The sequence below is a fragment of the Suillus clintonianus genome (assembly GCF_016758775.1).
Source record: "Suillus clintonianus strain FC179 chromosome Unknown DEU56scaffold_1, whole genome shotgun sequence".
Classification (NCBI taxonomy): Eukaryota; Fungi; Basidiomycota; class Agaricomycetes; order Boletales; family Suillaceae; genus Suillus; species Suillus clintonianus.
In genome coordinates, this window is record NW_024539225.1 from 675,358 (window position 1) to 696,735 (window position 21,378).

Consider the following 21,378-nt stretch of genomic DNA (forward strand, 5'->3'; position numbering starts at 1 on the left):
GTTAACCAACTGCCACGTCCCGGAAGAGTCGTGACAAACACAATCAAACATTGACTCCTTATTGATTCCCTATCAACTAGCACTACAGTATGCAATCCCGGACGGCACAGAAGCGGTCAGCAACGTCCAGCGCGGAGGCATCAACATCTCAAAAAACTTCACATGCTCCAAAAAAGACGCGTTTCATTGAACCTGATGAAGATCCAGTGAATTTTGCAGAAGAAGTCGACTCTGCGCTTGAGAATCCCTTAGCCAAGCGGAAAGGACGGGTTAAGAACGAAGGATACGACTCGGACTCGAGCGATGATGGAGAGGGTGTGGTACTGAGCAGAAGGAAGGACGCAGATGGGGAAGGGGCTGACGATGATGACGACATGTTTGCCATGGCCGAGAAGGAAGAGAAGAAGGACGAAGTGCAGGGGAAGAAGAAGGAAGAATTTCTACGCCTAGGGGACATAGAAGGACAGGAGTTCAACGACGGCGATGAAGAAGATTCAGACGAAGAAGATGAGCCTGAAGATGAGGATGAAAGAGAACGACGGAAGAAGGCAGGCATGGGATTCGAGCTATCTTCATTCAATATGCGGGAAGAGATGGAAGAGGGCAAATTTGCTGCTGATGGCACGTATGTCCGGTCATTTGACGCACACGCCGTACACGATCGGTGGATGGATGATCTAGATGACAAGGAGATCAAGCTGGCGCGTCGGAGAAAGCGACAGCAAGAGCGAGTACAAAGAGAAAAGATGAAGGCGGAGGAGACAGAGCTTGAGCAAAGCGGCGGAAAGGGCGCGTTGGAAATGCAGCTCGTCGGAATGCTCAAGAAAGGTGAAACAGTACTTGAGGCACTCCAACGATTAGGCGCAAAGGCGAAACGCAATTCGCGTTCTGCCAAGTACGTTGTCGAGCAAGCGTTCTTCAGGACCAACTGATCCGAGTGCCTGCCCTGCAGGAAAGTCGATGGAAAGGCTAAAGATGACACTGCTATGGCCGTTGACAGGGCGGCAGAGAAACCCAAGGGTCTCAACGATATTGACATGATCACCCATCTGGCATCAAACCTTATGTCGCTTGGTGACACTGACATCTACTCTCGATCATACGAGGAGCTCGTCCGCACGGTGCGTTCCAGCGGAGGGGTGGGACCTAATTGGACGCCTCCATCTGCAGATATCACATACGAGTACAAATGGGACATCCCTGGACAGTCTACCGGGGAGACATTTGGGCCCTTTAGTGAGGAAGAAATGAAGATGTGGCACATGGCTGCCTACTTCGGCGAATCAGGAGAGAAGGTAAAAGTTAGGAAAGTCGGGGACGACTGGGGAGCCTGGGACGATATTGTTACATAGCATTTGCATGATTGCGTGACACTAATACCGTTGTAGTTTCATCCTTTGTAATATAATGATCGTGTGGGCTCTGAAGTAGTGCTACAAATGATGAGCAATAAATATCAATGAATGTCCACGACAGTGATGCGGCCAAAAACCACCATGAGAACCCTGGTGTCTTCTAGTGACTGATGTATTGGAAAACGAAGGAGATTTCGGACAAGCCTACTTCAGCTCGAAGTAGGTCGTCATGATTATTCTTTAGCTCCTGATTGGTATAGTGATTCCACCTATGCACCAAAGTCAAGGGGTATGTATACATTTCCAAGAGGCAGGCTTACGTGCTAGCATCACCATACAATAATGCAGGTGACTTGATAACTTGTTTTCCGTCCTTGCAGCGTTTGCACTTGAAGGTATCATGGGTATCGCAAATTGTGGTCTCGTTGAATAGGAACAGCTGCCTAAGGGACTCGACCGAGAAATGCCGTTCAGCGTCTTCCTTCTCATCGACGACAGCAGAAGATAAAGCTTGTTTCGATGCTTGACGTTGGAATATCTTTTCCTCGATCGTTCCCGTCGAGATAAAGCGATACACGAAGCCTTTGATAATAGTGGTCAGTGATACGCTGAAAACAGATGTGTGCCAGGCTTACACTCTTTCTTTTGACCATCGCGCCATACACGTGCGAGAGCCTGCTGATCAGCGGCAGGGTTCCAGTCTGCGCAGATCTCGTCAGTTCAAGCTAACTATAATATCGAACATGCTAACCAGGGTCAAAAAGGATCAGTCTGTTGGCGCCTATAAGATTGATACCACACCCCCCAGCTTTGCTACTTAAGAGGAAAATAAATTCCTTCCCATTTGGATCATTGAACTGATCGACGAGCTTCTGGCGCTTGGTAATTGTCATTGTCCCATCAAGGCGAAAGAAGCCATACCTGGTTCATATGTCAACATACACCGAACGCATCATCATTATAGACTCACTTCTTGCTTCGACACAGCTTTTCAAATAAGTCAAGCGTCTGTGTATAATTACTGATGAGCACAATTTTGTCATTGGTATTTGTCTTGATGCGATGCAAAAATCGCTCGAGGACCAAGAATTTTCCTCCCCAGTCACATCGCACCGTCTGGTTCCTGCCTTTGTCGCGCCCGGTGGCACCCGCACCACCATAACCTTCGGGCAGAAGCTTTTCGGAACCATGAAGATCGGAGGGAAGATTGAGCAGTTCAGGATGGTTGCACAGCTTCTTGAGAATATTGATTGCCTTGAGTGGTTGGGACTCTGTACCGCGAAGTAATGCCTTGATCTCAGGTGAGGAGATGAAAAGGCGGTACAAGGAAAGCTGAAAGTCAGAGAGTCCACAGAATACGACGTGCTCGTACTTGACCGGTACTGCATGATGATTGGAGTAAGTTTTTAACAGTGCAACAAGTACGGACTCACGGTATTTTGACAGTAGGTCATTTGTCCGCCGAATAATGAATTTAGTGACGAGACCACCGAGTTCCTTGAGTTTCTTCTCGCATTGAGCTTGTACTTCTGCACTGGCGCTCGCATCGCGACCACGAATAATGGCGTTCTCAAAGTTTTTACGGAAGTCATCCCGGGAGCCGAGGAAGTCAGGGTTTGCGAAGTTCAGGAGGGAGAAATATTCCGAGAGATCATTCTGAATGGGTGTTCCGGTAAGAATGACTCGTCTCTTGACATTGAGCGAATTCAAGGCTTGGAACGTCTGGTTGCCTGGAACAAGACACCTTATTAATGATGCTCCAATTAAGTCCCGCGAATGTGTGAGCTCACCGGAGTTTTTCAGCCTGTGGCCCTCATCGCAGAGCAGGAGGCCAATGCTACAGTTGGCCAGATGCGCGGTGAGAGTACGAAGGGTTTCATAGGACACAATCATCACTGAGAAAGCATGAATATCAGGCATCCATCATTAAGATCAACGACAAACCTGGCTGTGTGACATTCCGACCTGTTGCTTCTACCCACCGAACAACCTTCCCATGGAGTTCGCCTCTGCCACCTTTACCATCCACCGCAAGCTCTGAAATGGCATCTTTCCCTAGCCACTTGACTGAGAGAAAGTGAGGGATGTTTCGGAAGAACTGAAAGATAAACAACACACCAAGTTCGTTCGCCCAATTTTTCACCAAACTAGAAGGACATGCTATAATGCACTTCTCTATTGTGGGCTTACCCGCGTGAGGGGATTGCTTAATCAAGGTCCATAACAACGCGATGCATTGTAGGGTCTTGCCAAGACCCATTTCATCGGCCATGATGCAGCCGTACTGGTTGTCCACCATCATGCCGGTAGTACATTTGTACAAGAACTGTGTCATATGATGAGTACAGCAAAAGCATGCTATAGGAAATGCCTGCCTTAACACCTTCCACCTGATGTGGACGTAGAACCTTTGCAAGCCTGGGATCAATTACTACCGGGACTTTTTGTGCCTTTTCTTTCTTGCCCTTGCCTTCGCCCAGGAGCATCCGTAGATTCTTATGCGGATTGTACATTCCTGCTGTCTTCTCTTGTGCTTCCTTGGTTGCCCTCTCTTTAGCTTCCTCCTTCTCTCGTTCTTTCTTTTCTTCATCTGTTTCGCGGTCGTCAACCGTAGGGTCGTACAGGACAATAGCATGGTCCTCCATTGGATCATGTAACGGGAGGGAGGATCTTGGCCAGTGGCCGAATCCCCAGAGATACGTTGGTAGGCAAAATGTACACCGCCTCCCCGCTCTTGTTTGTCATAGTGGGCATTGAGAACCTGCGCAGCATATCGAATGGCTTGGGCTTGTACACCGGAAAGGTCTTGATAGCAGCTTTCAACTCCTCCTCGTTGTTATAAGTTCCGTCCTTGTCTATCTTCTTCTTTTTCTTCTTTCTTGCATCGTCGTCGTCACTGTCATTCTCGTCGACCGCCGCGTCTTTGTACGAAACTCGCTTGCGCTTGCGCTGAGGCTGGACGCGTTCGGAAGCATTGACAAGCGTTGGGGGTTTGAATGGCTTGTTTACGCGCGTGCTCTCATGCAGCCTATCCACAGGTTTCCCATCCGAAGTCGTTGGGGTGCGCCGTAGCATAAACATGATAGTGGGTGAAAGTGAAGAAGGAAGGGGCCGAGTCAAGACGCGTGACGCGTGGATTAAGCGGTCACATGATCATATTGTCATTTGGAGAACAACGCGTTAAACGTTTGCTTCCGCCACTGGCCCACCGTCATTCATTACGAGTAATATTTTCCTCAACGTTGTCGTGAATTCGGTGCATGACGGACTTGTGGAGACGGTCTCCCTCTCCAGAAGAAAGCTGGAGCGACGCGGAAGGTGGGAATGAGAATGGAGAGTGGCCAATCAAGGGGATCGTAGGTGAGGAGGTTGATCCTGATGGCACTTTAAGGTAAGCTCCACTTGGATTACACCCGCATCTTTGTTTACGAGTCCACCGTGACTAGATATGAAGTAGGCACTCTAAATAGAAATTGCATAATCTGTACTGAACATCATCAGGTGAGATGGGGAAACTGGTCGCGAAAGGATGGCACAAACACGACCTGGCAACCCGATATAACTGATCGTGGTGATTTGGTCAATCGCTGGAAAAGAACGCAGCGCCTCAAGCGTAATTCACTTGCCCAGGACAGTCTAGACATGGAAGTGTCCTGGCCAGATGACGCAGTGCATAAGCGTTTTACCTTCCTGCGCGCGCAAGCATACGAGGAGAAGAAACGCAAACGGCCTGATAATCCCTCAGCAGCAGATTGGGACAAAGAGATAGAACTTGCATGCAGGCGCACAGATGAGCCCGACGCCGAAGACGATAATGCGGCGTCTCGCCTGCGTGTTCGCCGAGGTACCCCACGTTCAACCCCGTCGTCTGATGTACCACGTTCGTCCTCGGTCAAACGCACTCGTGGATCGACTCCTTCGAACCCCCTATCTTTATCTAAAAGACCTTCCGTAGGGGATGACGCTTTTCGCTCTTTGATGTCCAATTTGTCTACAAGCTCAGTGGAGTCTCCCAGGAGTATATCCAAAGATGTCGCAGAAGGTTCCAAGCATATTACCACAAGCCGCTCTGTCAAATCTGGTCGGGCCAGCACTTCAGCGGGGTTACCGAAACCCACACCGTCAGATATGAAGGGCAATGTTATATTCGTCCGCCCTGTGAAGCCTTTGTGAGTTTGATTGTTGCGTTTTTATAGATATATCTTATTTATGTGTCGCAGGCGCGGGCGAGCGCTCTTACAGAGTAACTGGAACCAAGCAGCACAGGAGACTGGTGCTGCAGATATACGCATCTCCAACGAGATCGTAGATGGCGACATTGAGCAGCATCTGCACAAATTCAAATACATAGAGAGAAAATATAATTTGTGTGTCTTCAGATCTCATTTTATTGGACCCTTTTCATCCTATGAACCAGTGGTAATGCTAAACTCCAGTCAACCTTTAATGTGGATCCAGGGGCTTTCCTTGCATGTAGATGCAAACCGTGTCAAAGAGCATCTCAATGCGACTGTCAGACGGGATCAGATATCACGAATGAGAGAGGGCAAAAGTTATACGCCTATAGCGGGGTGAGTTTTTTTTTCTGTTGCGGAACATATTGACAACTTGCGCAGGGACTTTACACGTTTCGTATCCCGCAAGGAACTGAAGTGATTGAGTGTAACAAGGTACAGGTTCATCTGAGGTGACACGCCGATCGTACTGAAGCTGCTCCAGTACTGTAGATGTAGTCCAACGTGCTGTAATCGCGTTGCTCAGAAGCCTCGTGATGTTCCAATCGAGATTTTCAAGACAAAGCAGTGCGGCTGGGGTGCTCGCTGCCTCGTCGCACTACCAAGAGGAAAGGTATTGGGATTATATATAGGGTTTGTATGCTTTTTTTTATGTCTCCACTCCCGAATACTGAAGTTTTCATTGCAGGACGTTGCTGTTAGTTCATCCATCCTGGCTTCTGCAGGCCCACACTTAATTTCATAGGCGTCGGGAAGACGTAGACAACCTTCCTCCAGAGCACATTGGTTATGTTTTCGATCTTGATGGCACAGAGATCCGTGGTCAGCACAATGCAGGAGATAAATATTCGGTCGATTCTTATGAATGCGGTATGCCCCGTGCCGTGATTCCTTTAATTGAATTAAATTAAAATTTATCTCTAGGCAACTGGACTCGCTTTGTCAAGTGAGTCGAAACAATCTTCCCGAGAGCCTCTGAGCTGACATTCAATTACATGACGTGCAGTCACTCATGCTCGCCCAGTATGAAGGTCTATTCGGTCGTCTTTGACACCATTCGAGAGGTATTTGCCTATGACCTAAAATTCTTGCCGTCGCTCGAGACCTTGGTTTAGGTACACATGCCTTATGTGGCATTCGTCGCTGCTCAAGATATACCTGCCGGAGAGGAGCTCACTATTGATTATGAACCAAGCGCTGCCGAAGAAATAGCTGAAGGCACTGGGAAGCGAAAGCGAAAGATTTCACCCACCGCGCTTTTATGCAAGTGTAGCTCCAAGCAATGTAGAGGATGGATTAAGCAATGAGAGTCGCTCCAAGGTTGTACACATCAATCATTGTCGTCAACGAGAGAATACATGTAGCCATCCCCCTCCCCCGCTGAAGTCTAGGATCACTGGCTCTGTCGCCGACCTGTATCTGGAAAGCCTTTGAATTGAAATCCCATGTACGGGGTAGAAGACGATACAATGCTTAACATCGAAAGTACATGTACAGATATATTATACAGGAAGTTATTTGTGCACATTTCTTGACACCACCTTGTAGATCAGCCTATACTGCCCAAAATACTGTTATCTTCGCCTTCACAGCATTGTTCATCCATCCTGGAAAGCGAGCCCTCATCCACAAAGTAATGCAGTCTCCGACTTGCAAGTCACGCACAAAGCTACCATCATATGATTTCCATCCCTGTCCCCTATTCTCTGCTGCAATCGCGTCGGATGAACCTTCTTCAACATTGTCGAGGTCCGTCCAAGTGATGGTGTGATGTGATGTTTGACGTTCCGCAACAATATTTTTCTGGAGAGTGGAAGGAGATGGTAAGAATGGACACTTGACGTCCTTTCGAGTAAATCTAATGGAACCAAAGAAACTGGATTAGTCATCGAATGTCGGTGCATCAGTGGGGTGAGCATACGTGATGTCATCTGGCAGATTTGGTGCATCAACTGCGGTGAAGAGTAGTGAAGAGGGCCACCTGATGCTTTCCGTGAAACATGAAGTGGGGTCAAGTCTCTCCACATCGACGTCGAACCAGGAGTATGAGCCATTGTACGTGCCTGGAAGACTACCTTGAACACCGACCCAGCCCTGGTCATGACTCCATAGCTGAAACTCGATTTTGCGAAAAGGTTTGGCAAGTGTGGGCGGTACCCATTTTAGCTCAGTTGGAGGTAGCCCTCCGAGGACAAACCCTTCTTCAAGCAAGCCCCTTTCTTCGAGTAGGAAGTCTCCTTCTGTGTTATATACTGCAAGAGGCAATGTGCGCATGTACATCATGTCTCCAGCATGGACAACAGCGCTACGATCAACTGTTATAGAGGAGTGTGCCCAATAGCAGGCAGCATCGATAATGTCATCGACGAGTTCGTCTGGAAGTGGAATGGAAAATAACTTGAAGTATTGTTTGACTATGAGAATGTCCGCAGTGGTTGGTTCATATGAACCAGATGGGCAGATCTTCGGGGAAGCAGTGATCATGACGATAGTGAGCCTAGTACTCGTCCTCAGATCTGATTCTATTAGACGGTGATATACGCTGATACTTGCCAATTAAAATCATGACTGCTACAACGATTGAGAGCGTAGATTTGATTACTTACCAGTGTAGAGGTCTACTCGGATTTCAGAAAAATGAGAGCGTATGCGCCTGTGACAACCCTGAGACGAAGCTCAAGCCTGAGAACTACCCGCAAGTCAAGACACATGCAATGCCAATTATGCTATGCATATGCTGATGCCGCATGTTCGCCGCACGGTAGCCTCCCCTTAGCCCTAGACAACCCATAGACGAATGAAGGTAATCATCGTTCATTTCATACTATAAATTCTAGAACATTGTCGGATTCGGCAGCATCGATAATGTGATCGATGAGTTTTGTCTGAAAGTGTACATACGGAAAAAACCCGTATCATTCAGTGGTTGGTTTATATAAACCAGACCAGATGGGCGGACTTCCGGGGAGGCGGCCATCACGATGATGGTGCTCATCCTGGAGAGTTTCCGAGGCAGAATTATCTACCTATCAGATGCTGATACTTGTCAATTGAAATCGGATTCGGGACCGCGATAAAAGAGCGTAGATTCAGTACTTACCAGCGTACTAGAGGTCCACTTGGATAAGATGAGAACTAAGCGCCCGCGTTAGTAGGCGCCTTTAAATGACGAGCTCGAGTGAGACTTTGAAGACTTATTGCTGCATGCACTCTGCACACCCTTGTCGGATACCGGAGGATGAAAGCGGTGGATCATGCACATGCCGATTCGACGGGTTAGGTTGCACACGACCGAACAAGGCGGCTTGGATGTTCTGCCACGCACTAGGTGTGTGAATCAACTGGAGGCAATCCAAGGCGCTTGACTTGTCGTAATCCACTACATTTAGCATGAACCTCCAAGCTCTGGTGGGGATGTTCCTTACAGCGAAATTTAGCCAGTTGCTCGGATATGCTTCTATGGGGTGTTGGCTCGGTGCCCAATTTCCGTGAGTGATCAGCATCCAGTCTTTCATTACGTTGCACTTCGTGAAACTAACAATGAATTGCGCCATATTCGCCATCGTAGACAAGTCATAGAGAATCACAAACGACAGTCGTGCGAGGGCCTCGCCCTACCGTTCTTGTGTAACTGGCTGCTCGGTGCGGACATCCTTATCGATCGATTCGCCATCCACTGATGTTGCTTTCTCGCCCACAGGCGACTTTTCAAATTTAATTGGTTGTTTGCTCACCCACCAGCTTCCCTTCCAGGTGGGCTACTGAAACTAATTTCTTCTCTTCGTATTATTGACTTGCTTTCAAGACTTACCTTGCGACCTACTTTTGCATAGTGGATTGCTCGTTGCTGGCTCAATACTTTTACTATGGTGGAGGGCCAGCAACACCATCCGAGGTTTATGTACGCACACGGTCACGGACTATCTCCACTGCTCGTCGACTCTCATTAGACGCATCGCACTATCGCACATTATCTGCAGTCGCGGGAAATGTTGCCGCAGCTGCAGCATTAGCCGCGTTCCCCGATCCACTTCCTGAACATCGTGTCACACGGAAGCATCTTACGGACCAACCCCTCGATGGCGCAGCACCCCAAGTTGCCGAAGAAGCGCAGGATGAGGTTGATGATGCTGTCTTGTCCGCACTCTCAGAAAGTTTCCACTCTGGGCGGAAACGCGTTTCATGGAGCCAAGAACGCCGTGATCATCAGCCGAGTTCTCGCAGTCAGGCGCCGGTCGTTCCCAAATCATTGCAAATAACATCTCAGCGCGAGTTCGCAGCATCTGCACGGGGTCGTCCAGAGCAGCGTGTGGCAGATGTGGACGAGGTTGAGGTTGGGGTTGAGCAGCCCGGCTCGCGTGCAGCGAGTGGCCATAGGGCCAGTTCGCGTGCGAGTCGACGCGGGGCAAGCATGGTCTTGCTCGGATTTGGGGCGCTGTTTAGTGTTGGAGCTCTAACCAACGCTCACTCCAGATCTTTTGCAGAGAGGAGTGACAGCATCGGACGAGTGCTAGTGGATGAGGTTGTTTTACCACATCCAATGACAGCATCTTCCGTGCAGGATGCGGCCTACCATTCGTCATCAGGAGTTGTGACGGTGGAATTCCCTTTGACACTTAGCCAGAACGAGCTGCAATCTCAATCAGAAGAGTCCCCCTCAGCGGAACGTATCATTGGACGAATATTTGCCTGGCTGTGTACTTCACTGTATTTGACTTCTCGGCTTCCTCAGATATGGAAAAACGTAAGCCTACGTTTTCCTTCTGGTTTGGAATAATTTCAACTGACCAACTTTTCCAGTATGCCAGGAAGTCTGTTGAGGGACTCTCGATGTATCTCTTTGTCTTCGCTTTCCTTGGCAACTTTTTCTACGTCTGTTCGATCTTGACATCTCCAGAGGCCCACATGCCTCCACCTGCATCAACCAAATTTTTCAAGGAGAGCATCCCGTATGTTTATTATTTTATGTGCTTGTAATCTTTTCATTGATGGCCTTCTAGATACCTACTGGGAAGTGGCGGCACGTTCATTTTTGATGTCACTATCGTGTCCCAATCCTTTATCTACCGAGGCAAGCCTCCGCGTCGGCGGGGCCGTGGTGCATCTATCGCACACAGAGCTTCCCTCGCTGAAGAGCAAGCTTGTTTGTTAGGAGGGGATGCTCTTTCTGGTTCATACTACGGTGGTAGAAGTGCAAGTGTTGTACGGCACTCCAGGAGTCGGACCTCCGGTTCACGCCCTACTTAACACCGTAATTGCATAAGGCTCGAGCTCTGATTGTTCATTATACCAACATATGTATTGTACAGACCCCACGAGTTAAAGATATACGCATGTGAGAGTTACTCTCCAAGCATCCGAGATTGCATTGTGGCCAGAACTGTCGTGCGCTGGCTATAATCCTGTCGCCTAGTCCTTTGGCAGTGCCTTCTTAATTTTGCTCTTTACCACAAGCAGTGCCGCTTGAAATCTCCCATGTCTTCCATCATTAGGAGCCCAGCGCCAACAATGCGCATCCCATCACCGTCTCCACCAGTTAGCAACCAACAATTCGCGGAACCGCAACCTGATCATCTCGTGCGTTCTGATTCGCCAAGAAGTCTTCTGTCACTGGCTGATCTCACTCTTCCCTACAGCGCGCCTTTGTACTCGATTACCTCTGCCATAACTGTTACACAGGGACTGCGCAGGCATTCGCGAGGGATACCGCCGTAAGGCACCTCGACAAGGATGGAGACGAAATCACGTCGCCTGACAGAAGGTTGCAGGGGACCTCAGCAGACCTGACGGATGACGGCCTCCGGAGAATACGGCGTCGTGAAGGTACAGTGAATTGTGGGTGGTGGGGTCCGTCAATATTAATCTCCTTGTCCAGAAATACGAACAGAAATTCTCTCGGGGCGAATAGATGAGGCCACTGACCTCCTGAACGAGCACTTCCCCAGCGTCCTTGCCTCGTCAAGTGGATCATCCTCAGAAACGTCGTCTTCCATTGATTCTTCGCCTGACCGTATAGAGTACACCTCCCGCACAGTCTTGGACCCGACACTCCTTTCACTTAACCTCCGTATTCATGCTTTCATCGAAGCCTGCCGTACCCTCCCCCTTCCCTATGTCCCGCCTCATCGGACGACACCCGTAGCGACCCCAGAACCCCCGACGAATATATCCCGTGCCCCTGACCCTATGGCTGATGAGCGTTATCAAACAGAGCTGATACTGCGTGCGCAAAAGCTTTATGCGCTGGTGGAACTATTACAGAAACCAGAAGACCGAGCAACGTATTTGAAGGAACTAGAGAATGTCGGCGGCCTTCTCGCATACAAGGTGCCAGAGCATAGCCCGATGTCCAAATATCTTGACCAGGCAAGACGAGAACGTGTTGCAGACCAGATCAACCGTGCAATACTCTGTGAGTGCTTTAATTTAGCTATCTCCTCACATGAAAGGGTCATATGCTAAGACCTATTTATCAGATCACAGCAACTTACTGTCTGTGTCTCACTTGGAAGTTGCCGTGCGATATAATTCTTGTCTCTGGGCAGCATTGAACGAACTGCATATCAGAGTTCCTGCAAACTCCAGTAGACCTGCAGGAGTCATCCTTCCACCAAAGCCTCCCAGCAGGAGTGCGTCAACTTCAGGAGAGAAGAAACCGACTGTTGAGGTAAGTTTCATTACAAGTGATATATTGTCTGCGGGATCTAACATAGAATGCAGTACTTGCCACCATTTGATCTGGGCTTATTTCTTGATGCTCGGGTATGATTTTATTTCACGTTCCGCTCAGGCTCTTTTGTACTTTCGTATACCCCACTGGCAAATTTGCACTATTCTCTCCGTTCCAGAGTTCTATATACTAGTATGCAGTTCCATGTATGTATACTATATACGCAAATCATCAATGAATGACGTCCACGTCATCCCATCGACCTCTATTGACCTGCGACAAAAGCGTTGACGTGACGCGACACCCTCGTAGCCCCAAGACCTTCAAGTAGTGCAACTTCGTCCACGGGTAGTCATCTAGTAGCCTCTCCCCTAATGCTGGGATGAGCCAACTGTTGTAAGACAGGTCTAACAGCGAGACCAGAGGGCAATACGATGGAAGTCGTTGAAGGGATAGTCGTTGAAGGGATACTGGTTTAGGGATATTGATGAGTGCGAGGCAAGTGATTGTGGGCGGAAGGTCGCTCAAGGAAAAGGTCAACGGTGTGGATAGGAAGGTAACGGAGAAGAGCACACTAGGCTCGCTCCCCAGTGTTGCAAGAGAATCCCACGTAGACTCGTCTGCTGCACATTCTTCAGGCACGGATTCTCTTGAGGAATGCATGCGCCGGAAATGATCGCTGCGCAATGTAGCGTGCGGCCCAACGACTACAAGCTCTCCGTCTGCATGCCCTTCTTCTCCGCATATTGCATTCAGCTCGGACCGAGAGAAGGGACTATTTATTGCGCTGTGACGCATTAAGACGCGACGGAGGTGAGGTGGGATATGGGACATGATGTCAGCCAACTCGTATGCGCTGCACTCCGTCCGAATGACATGAAGGGATAATAGTGCAAGCGTAGGGAACTCGCGCTTCCGAAGGGCACGGAGGGATTGACTACCTGGCGGATGCGCTGACGCGTTGCCAGGGGAGAACACTAAGTTGAGGGCATGTTCGCGCCAAGCAGGGGAGTTTATGTCCGTCAAGTCTGCCTCCCGGATCTTCGGAGATGAAAGGGCTGTCCAACTACGAGGTGGGTCAGGTCCTGCGATCCAGACAGGTCTTGTAGAATGGTACCCTGAAGCAGCTGCTGCATTCCGCCCGCCGTCTTCTGCAGAGGGATAAATCAGGCTGATCGGAAGAGTTGGAAGGTTGTTGACATGCAACGGCGTGGGTAGACTTGCTGGGACACGCTGCACATTGCGTGAATGGCGAAAGTGTTCTCCTCTGGACGAAGAGATGAGGTGTTTCGCTCGAGATATAACCAGCTGCGGCGTACCTCAAGTTCCGTAGGATATTGTTTACTTGACGAGAGGTTTCACCTGCGGCGTCCTGAGGAACAGTTCGTTGCAAAGGCATCGCAGAATAGACTTCTTTACCGTATTATCATGTCAAACTGGCATCATGGATCAGATTGGGCTCATTGGGACTGGGAGTGAAAATAGAACAGACGGTTGTTATCACCGTGGTAATCGAGTGGACGCGAATTCCACCTACATTACAGCAACGTAGAATAATACAAGTCTTATCATGCCAATGAATGCTGAAGTTGTTGGAAGAAATCCATACGCGTTTTCATAGTGCATACATGGCAAAAATAGGGAAACATGATGAATTTCATGCCAAGCATACCTCGCGACTGCTCAATCCCGCCACTACCCCTCCGTCAGACCACAATAAGAGATACAATCAGTTCATTTGGCGGATGAGCTTGTTAATGTTGGTCTCTCGGTCACCAAAGTCACCACCTTGAACAAAGTGCTTGAATTTGCGCGTCCTCCAGCCACCGTTGGGGTTCGAAAGTTTGAAGGGCCAGAGGAAGTTAGATGCCTGTTCCGATCTGTCAGCAATAGAAAATATTGTAGGTGTGGTCGCGCTGACCTGCTTGAAGTTGGGGCCGGCAGTAGCGATCTCGTGAACGAGATCCTCTATGGAGAGGATGTCATATTTGCCAAGGGACTCCTCGATGATGGCATTGTTGGTCAGGGGAATGCGCTGCTTGTTGACCTTGCCGTAACCGCGCTTGTAGAGGAGTTCACGGACGGACTTGATGTTTGCCTCGCTAACGAAATCCATCAATTAACATGCATATTCATAAAGCAAGTGACTTGCCCGTATGTAATATAGGGCTCAACCAGTCTGAGCATTTGCTGGGTAGCTCTGGTGACCTTTACGAAAACACCGTTGTTGATCTGAAGAAGGCGGAGGAGCTGTAGGATTTTACGGGGTTTGGGTGCAATCTCGTTGATACTACGCGGACCTGAGAAAAACGAATCATCACGAGGGAAGCTGCACGTACCCACGAATACGGACAACGAAGTAAACCTTGGCTTCTGCAGGAACGTAGAAGTCACCAGATGTCCGGGCAGCACGCTTCAATCGGATCTCCTCCTTCTCCTTTGACAAGTACTCCTTAACATAGCTCTCCGCCCGCTTGAAAATAACCTTGCGCTTTGCCTTTGATGCCTGAAACGAAATTGAGTATATGGTGGAAGTAGAGCCAGTTTAAAGTAATGGATCAGTCCCGAAAGATGGTTAATTTGAAGGCGGCACTGCAGAACGAATCCCACTAGCCATTCGGTCGAAATAATCGTATGCATCACACATAGAGCAAGGCCCTAATGAACGGTTTGACACGAACCTTGCGTGCGGCAGTGGCGGCTGCAAGGCGCTCCTCCCGTGCCTTTTCGTTTTGCTTGCGCTTTTTAAGGAGGGTCTCCGGAACTTCAATGTCCTGTGTAGAAGTCAATGGAGATCGCATAGATCGCGAGTAGGTAAACGAACCGAGACTGTAGGAACCCTAACAAAAATGTAAACTCCTGTTAACCGTTCAGAAACTTGACAGACTCACGTTGTCGAGGGGGCCATGGGGAGTTTTGAGGATAGTGTCGGCGCTGTATGCCTTGGTGTAGACAACTTTGGAACCTCACAGTGGCTGGCAACTGTATAGTCTTAGTCAGATATTCCCACAAGTCCCGCCGGATGCAGAAGGATATTTATTTATTCGGCTCCTACCGACCCTGACACACCTGACATCCAGCGCATATGCTTGGACGATTGCCATGATGCCATCACGGGTTCAATCCGAGCGCTCAAATGCCTGAGCGGACTTTATCCTGCTCAAAAACGAGTCTTCCTTGTACAAAAATTTGACATTACAGGTGGTGGGCCCATACTGTAAGCCGCTCACTTAGTATGGAACGGAGAGGCATTTGAACCGAAAACCCTGAGGCACTCGGTTCAAAGCTGTGTTTTAAATGGAGCTTGGCAATTGATGCGGCCGGCATCATGTCGAACAGCCATGAGGAACAAAGCGCTTAATTACTATAATTTGAAGTGCTTCTGTCCGTTCCGTCTGCCCCATCCTTCTTCCTTCTATCCATCATGTTGCCACTCACCAAGGCATGGTCGTTGATAGTGGTCCTGGCAGCAGCAGCAGTTGTACCCAGAGGTGCTTTTGCGCAGACGTCCAATGTGACATGCGTGGCTGGCTTTGACTGGGTAATGATTTTTTAAAACTCAAAGATATAGATTCTGATGCTTGATTGCAGATGAACAACAGCATCTCGCAGAACCCTTGCACAGTTGCTTCCTACCTCGAGAGCGTCTGCTGGGGTGGAGGTACGCCTTTTTCGTTTCTGTTTTTAACTTAGCTGACAAATTCTGGTGCAGATTTTACAATCAGTCCTTTACCTGTCGATACCCATTATGCAGCCCCTACAACCGCTGAAGCCAACTCTTGCGAATGCAGTTCAGTGACCTACTCGTTGATTAGCGCTTGCGGCGATTGTCAGAACCGAACGTATCTAACGTGAGTCTTATTCAAGTCGTATCGAGTGTGATCGAACGGAGCGCTTATTTCCTCGCAGCTGGGCTTCCTGGAGCTACAATTGCTCTGTGATATACCCCCAAGTGTCAGTCAAGATTGTTTATATTTTCTATGCTTTTCTAATTCACCTGATTGATAGATATCCAATGAACATTCCCAGTGGTACCTTAGTTCCACAGTGGGCTTACCTTAACGTTAGTGCACGACTACTTATCCCAATTGTCATAATCTAAATTTTCTCTGAAGGTGACCAATGGGTTCGACCCCGTCGCAGCGCAAAGTGTTGGAGGTTAGCATTCGGGCATCATCTTTCCGTCGCAGAAGCACTCACCCACTTTCTTGTAGACCTCCCAGAATCTACTGCAACCAAAGTACAATCCACTGGCACAGTGACTTATTCGACCAGCGTGTCTGCTTCTGCGACCGGTATTTCGGCCGCGGCAGGATCTTCAACGACAACATCATCACCAACCGCTTCGAAAAGTTCAAACGTCGGAGCTATAGCTGGAGGTGTTGTTGGCGGAATTGTGGGAGCTGCAGCCATCATAGGCTTTGCGACGTGGCTCTTTGTCAAACGCCGTCGCTCCTCCACAGCGCCATCGGCCGCTTTCAGCGACATTGGCGGAGGTCCGGGCTATACCCACAGTGTTTACTCCGCTAATCCTAGTCCATTCCCAATGCAACCTCAAATGACGCAGCAACAGCGTCTCTACGTATGTTTCTCATGATCTTGTGATGCAACAACTCATTTCCTTGTGCAGGACCCCTCTGACCCGACCACTTTCCCGGGTTCCCCTCCCTCTCCCACCCTCCAAACCACCGGATCGAGCAACATATACCACAACCCATCGATACCCTCAGCCTTTTCCCAACAGCCGCGTCCTGGGCAGTACAGTGGTACTCCGGAGATTTGAATGCGAGCTCGAGGCTGATTGACGATCTGTGACCGGTGACCATTGGATATGATTCCTTCCTCTCTGATAATCTGACATTACAGTTACAATTGTATATCCGTAGCTGCGTGTTCGTCCATTATTTGTTGGATCAGTGCTTATTATTGTTATAACGAGCTTTTCAAACGTGTTACGTCTTTTACACTTGCACTTGAACACCAGTGCTAGCTCCCAAAACTTTGTTGTCCAGTAGGACCTATATGTACCCAAATGATTATGCATGGAGGCGAGTGAAAGCGCCGCACGATTAGGCACACAGTCTTTGCTACGAGGACCGTATCATCTATCGATTACTGGTTTATGGCAAGCTTATGACAGTTGTGTCGCATCTTCCCTTCCTTCATGGTCGCTGCTTGTAGTCCTAGCGGAATCGATATTGTTGCTGCTGAAAATGCCTTTGCGCGGACGATGAATGCCAGAGCCTTGCTTGATCGTTGCTGCCCGTGGGCATCGGCAATGGGGATGCTGACCCTGTTATAGATGATGTAAAATATCAATATATCACAGCCAATATATATAACTTGAACTGCGAATGTGGGTACACAGGGGTACACTGACCGCGGCTGGCAGGCCTGACAGTACTTACACGACGGGTGCATTTAATCATGATCGCTAATGCTGCCCTGCCCCAGCTGGTTGCTTCAAACTTTACATTTCCTGCTCGTTGCATGCTCCCTAATCACGTTTGTCCACTGATAACCGATATAACATGGACCTACATAGTCTAATTTCATCCGATCCCACGTACGGCGGTGTTATTGCGGGCTGAAATCAAGTCCCCTGGAGGCACAGGCAGGTTTAGGGCCGCTGCACAGGTTTTTAGTGGACGGCTGCCAAGGTTGTGTAATTTTGTGTCTATAATCGTATGAACCGTGCGAGTCCGCGAGACGGCTTTCACGTTCCGAGTTGGTGCAACTAAAGACAGATAAACGACTGTCCGAGACGAAGGCACACTGAGCTACAAGGAGACTCCAGCGGGGACGATGTCAGGACTCAGATGATAGTGATGATAGTGATGGCATACCACTGCGACAGATACCTATAACTCTGATTATGAACAACTCGACGATAGTTGAGCACTGCCGCCCAACTGCCGCCAGACATTGCGGTGGTCCGGGAAGTTACGGCTGTACTTTGGAGCATTGTATCCAAAATGATCTCGCCTGTGCAGACCGTAGACGAATGTCGACAATCGTTCCTTCTGAACCTCAAAATGCTGTATAGCAAGATAAAAGGGCAATTGTACGAACCTGCGCAGCTTAAAGCAACACACACAAAGTCCTGCAACGAGGTCACCTTCCGATACCGTCAATCTCTACATGTATGGCGGAAGTAGCAGTGCAGAGCATCATTCCAAGCACGACGCCCGTTCGTGCGTTTGAAAAGCATGAAAATTCCGTACTCGCAGTCGCAGTCTTCCCCGATGGACGACGTATGGTGACGGGTTCTCGAGACAGGACGCTTCGTCTGTGGAACTTGAACGACGGTGTTATGTTGAAGAAAATGGAAGGGCATCGCAGCAGGGTGTCAGCAGTGGCGATATCACGAGATGGGCAGTTGATAACAAGTGGTGATAACAAGGGAGTGGTCATCGCCTGGGATGGAGACAGTGGTGAATCTCTTGCCCAAGCCATCAAAGCCCACTACTGGGCAATCTGCTCGCTGGACATCTCACCAGATGGCACAGTTTTGGCGACTGGTTCATCGGACAACACGACGAAGCTATGGAACACAAAAACTTGGCAGCTGCAAGGAAAACCAATCGAATGTGGTGATGAAGTCAACTGCGTTCGGTATTCGCCGTCTGGTGAACATCTTGCCATCGCAACATTCGGTGATATCCAAATATGGAATTCAAGCACGAGGGAATGTATCGCAAACTTCGAGGGTCACGCAGTGATCAGTCGAGCATACAACGCCTCAATCGAGTGGACGCCCGACGGGACACGCCTTCTATCAGCGGGTACATACCGGGATCCCACAATACGGGAGTGGGATTCATCAACCTGGAAACAGGTTGGTAATCCCTGGCACGGCCATTCTCACTTCGTTGACGCCATCGCCGTCAATTCTACTGGTACACTCCTCGCTTCCGCATCTTATGATAACCATGTCCGCCTTTGGCGGCTCTCAGATCAACAAACTATCGCCATATTCCAACACTCTGACCCAGTGTGCCGCGTCACCTTCTCCGCAGATGGAAAGCACATTCTCAGCGGAGGTAATGACAAGAAAATCCTACAGTGGGCAATACCCGAGGCCGCTTTAGAACAGGCGTCAAATGTGGTATTTTAATGTTCATGTTCCTTCCATTTGTCATCTCATATCGAGTTTGTTTGATGTCAAGGCTCAAGACTTTCATTCCAAGGCAGGTTTCTGCCCTTGATTCGTATAACGCAACTTTGAAAGTGACCATGCTTCATGTAGATCCTCGTTATAGACGCGGCAGTTCGCTATGCGTGTATAGCTGGGGACTTGTCTACTGCTGAAGCGTTGCTAACACGAGAGATCGAGGCTGATGACAACAACCATACATCCTATGCAAATCGCTCATTTGTTATGGCGCGAAAATCTGACTGGGATCGTGCACTTGATGATGCAGTCAAGGTGAGATACATTGTTTATGACGACCCTTGTCCAACTAACTTTCATGCGACACAGTCTGTGAGCATTCAGCCCTCCTTGACAGGTTATATCACCATGGCCATAGCCCTCTGCGGACAAATGCAAGTCCAGGACGGGATGCAGGCATTTGACCTCACATTCATGTTCTCGAACGAAGACCTGAAAACTGTCCATTTTATTTTATTGATCAAGGTTGGTTGGTTTTTATTCTCTTCATGTGCTCCCTAATTTGTAACGGTTTTCAGGCCATCGTGCTTTTCAATGCAAATAAACATCAGGAAGCAATGTTGCGCGTCCAACAGCTAGCTGCCGCTTGTCCCAGTGTCGATAATGTTGCGTGTCATATTGTCCAAGTGAGTATCACGCACCCCGTCCAGCCCAGGTTTGTACGGCGACACAGATTTTTCTGAATTTCACACGTCAGGCATATCTACATCTCCAACTGGGAATAGATGCCTTGGATAACGCGTGTCACAACGAAGCTGCCGATCATTTTACTGCAGCCCTCAACTGCAGCCCCTTCTCATCTAAATTGGCTGCCCATTCCATATATGAGGACTTTACTGTGGTACGTTGATATGATGCAAGAGAGACAAAATTGACGCCTAATTGCGGGCTTTGAGAAGCTCTTCGGGTGGGACCTTGAGTCTTTGTGGAAAACTGCAAACCAAAAACGGTGTCATGCACTCCTTCGGGCAGGTCGACTTGGAGAAGCCCTCGAATCATACCGATACATGATGGATATGAGTGATCAAACTACTAAGGCCAACTGCCTTGATTGGTCCGCTGGCGAGTTTTTCAATATTGTTACCTATGCTGCAATTCTGACCCACATTTCACTCAGCTTTCGAGAAAGAATGTAGCATACTCCATTCTGCTAACGGTGATGCTGCCCTCGCTGCGTGCGATTACGACGAGGCAGTCAAACTATACTCGATAGTGATCGATCTGAATTATGCGGACGACGCCATCTTTGCAAATCGCAGTAAGGCGAAGCTGGAAAAAATGCTATGGGAGGATGCGCTTGTCGATGCGCAAAAGGTTCGGTGTCGTCCATCGTTTTGTAGCTAATGCTCACTTTGGCGATGAGCAGGTCATCGACCTCAACCCTTTGTCTGATCTTGGACATCAACTCAAGTATGCAGCTCTTCATGGCGCACAGCTTTATGATGAGTGGAACGAAGCCTTCCAAATCATGCTCTCCAAGTCGGACAATGCTCCTGACATGCAAATACGAAGGAAGCCCAAAATAAGACATGGATACTCGACTGTTTCTCAACAGTCGCGCCAGCAGCATGTCATCCCAGAAGCAGAAGGTGCTATTCGAAAGGCAATTCACACACAACTCGACAACGCCCCGCTTCGTCTACTTCACACCTCCACTGGGCTATTATGCGATCGAGAGGCACAGATAATTGCCTTCAAATCGAGTACAGAGTACAAGGAGCTCTTATCATCAACAACGAAGTATGCAAACCTCCGAAAGGAGCGCATCGAAGAAGTGGTAGTGATGTATTTTCGACGTGTCATGCTATCGCATAGATGGGAAGGGAAGGAGCCCCTGCTGCACGACATCAAGGACAAGGACGTGTACAAGTTGAATCCAGTTGCCGGTATCATGAAGTTGCGGTCGTTCTGCGAAATCGCTCGCAATGCTGGCTATCACTGGGC

General features: G+C 48.9%; 8 protein-coding genes across 8 annotated transcripts; 4 read left to right on the forward strand and 4 right to left on the reverse strand.

Annotated features, from left to right (window-relative positions):
• Positions 1-89: 89 nt before the first annotated feature.
• On the forward strand, positions 90-1,352 carry DEU56DRAFT_905874 (uncharacterized protein; the record flags this gene model as incomplete). Its single annotated transcript, XM_041356768.1, has 2 exons — positions 90-895; positions 953-1,352. 2 exons carry the CDS (start codon positions 90-92, stop codon positions 1,350-1,352), a joined length of 1,206 nt encoding a protein of 401 aa, XP_041215662.1.
• Positions 1,353-1,515: 163 nt separating this feature from the next.
• DEU56DRAFT_867275 (DNA repair protein, SNF2 family) lies at positions 1,516-4,436 on the reverse strand (the record flags this gene model as incomplete). The annotated part of the gene is given in 11 exon segments (XM_041355420.1): positions 1,516-1,624; positions 1,676-1,937; positions 1,991-2,056; positions 2,107-2,276; positions 2,326-2,737; positions 2,789-3,085; positions 3,146-3,250; positions 3,300-3,422; positions 3,474-3,681; positions 3,731-3,994; positions 4,014-4,436. The coding sequence occupies 11 exon segments, from the start codon at positions 4,434-4,436 to the stop codon at positions 1,516-1,518; spliced, it is 2,439 nt and encodes an 812-aa protein (XP_041215663.1).
• Positions 4,437-4,478: 42 nt separating this feature from the next.
• DEU56DRAFT_8987 (uncharacterized protein) lies at positions 4,479-7,021 on the forward strand. The gene is made up of 12 exons (XM_041356472.1): positions 4,479-4,746; positions 4,802-4,808; positions 4,857-5,524; positions 5,576-5,722; positions 5,773-5,926; positions 5,972-6,025; positions 6,075-6,223; positions 6,279-6,287; positions 6,336-6,460; positions 6,515-6,536; positions 6,597-6,654; positions 6,706-7,021. Exons 1-12 carry the CDS (start codon positions 4,616-4,618, stop codon positions 6,895-6,897), a joined length of 1,716 nt encoding a protein of 571 aa, XP_041215664.1. The 5' UTR covers positions 4,479-4,615; the 3' UTR covers positions 6,898-7,021.
• DEU56DRAFT_9150 (uncharacterized protein) lies at positions 7,021-8,398 on the reverse strand. The gene is made up of 3 exons (XM_041357689.1): positions 8,197-8,398; positions 7,512-8,132; positions 7,021-7,448 (listed from the first exon to the last, which is right to left on the reverse strand). Exons 2-3 carry the CDS (start codon positions 8,072-8,074, stop codon positions 7,145-7,147), a joined length of 867 nt encoding a protein of 288 aa, XP_041215665.1. The 5' UTR covers positions 8,075-8,132; positions 8,197-8,398; the 3' UTR covers positions 7,021-7,144.
• Positions 8,399-9,004: 606 nt separating this feature from the next.
• Positions 9,005-12,358, forward strand: DEU56DRAFT_722403 (CTLH/CRA C-terminal to lish motif domain-containing protein; the record flags this gene model as incomplete). Its single annotated transcript, XM_041347727.1, has 11 exons — positions 9,005-9,078; positions 9,159-9,232; positions 9,291-9,343; positions 9,396-10,334; positions 10,391-10,539; positions 10,591-10,820; positions 11,091-11,167; positions 11,227-11,413; positions 11,466-12,002; positions 12,067-12,257; positions 12,311-12,358. The coding sequence occupies 11 exons, from the start codon at positions 9,005-9,007 to the stop codon at positions 12,356-12,358; spliced, it is 2,559 nt and encodes an 852-aa protein (XP_041215666.1).
• A 133-nt stretch (positions 12,359-12,491) lies between these two features.
• Positions 12,492-13,659, reverse strand: DEU56DRAFT_905880 (uncharacterized protein; the record flags this gene model as incomplete). Its single annotated transcript, XM_041356769.1, has 2 exons — positions 12,492-13,527; positions 13,580-13,659. 2 exons carry the CDS (start codon positions 13,657-13,659, stop codon positions 12,492-12,494), a joined length of 1,116 nt encoding a protein of 371 aa, XP_041215667.1.
• A 330-nt stretch (positions 13,660-13,989) lies between these two features.
• On the reverse strand, positions 13,990-15,168 carry DEU56DRAFT_905881 (60S ribosomal protein L7; the record flags this gene model as incomplete). Its single annotated transcript, XM_041356770.1, has 7 exons — positions 13,990-14,130; positions 14,182-14,358; positions 14,409-14,550; positions 14,600-14,766; positions 14,942-15,034; positions 15,085-15,100; positions 15,152-15,168. The coding sequence occupies 7 exons, from the start codon at positions 15,166-15,168 to the stop codon at positions 13,990-13,992; spliced, it is 753 nt and encodes a 250-aa protein (XP_041215668.1).
• Positions 15,169-15,684: 516 nt separating this feature from the next.
• DEU56DRAFT_921244 (uncharacterized protein) lies at positions 15,685-17,208 on the forward strand (the record flags this gene model as incomplete). The annotated part of the gene is made up of 8 exons (XM_041358505.1): positions 15,685-15,801; positions 15,852-15,921; positions 15,973-16,111; positions 16,170-16,214; positions 16,269-16,323; positions 16,376-16,418; positions 16,475-16,842; positions 16,891-17,208. 8 exons carry the CDS (start codon positions 15,685-15,687, stop codon positions 17,041-17,043), a joined length of 990 nt encoding a protein of 329 aa, XP_041215669.1. The 3' UTR covers positions 17,044-17,208.
• Positions 17,209-21,378: the final 4,170 nt, after the last annotated feature.

Bases quoted from the DNA above. Each gene is read 5' to 3' on its own strand.
- DEU56DRAFT_9150 (XM_041357689.1), bottom strand. From the start codon at position 8,074: ATGATCACTGCTTCCCCGAAGATCTGCCCATCTGGTTCATATGAACCA. The intron at 7,449-7,511 runs GTATGCTCACCC...TGGTTCCATTAG, and splicing joins AATCTGCCAGATGACATCAC to ATTTACTCGAAAGGACGTCA.
- DEU56DRAFT_8987 (XM_041356472.1), top strand. From the start codon at position 4,616: ATGACGGACTTGTGGAGACGGTCTCCCTCTCCAGAAGAAAGCTGGAGC. The intron at 6,026-6,074 runs GTACAGGTTCAT...AAGCTGCTCCAG, and splicing joins AAGTGATTGAGTGTAACAAG to TACTGTAGATGTAGTCCAAC. The intron at 6,537-6,596 runs GTGAGTCGAAAC...CATGACGTGCAG, and splicing joins AACTGGACTCGCTTTGTCAA to TCACTCATGCTCGCCCAGTA.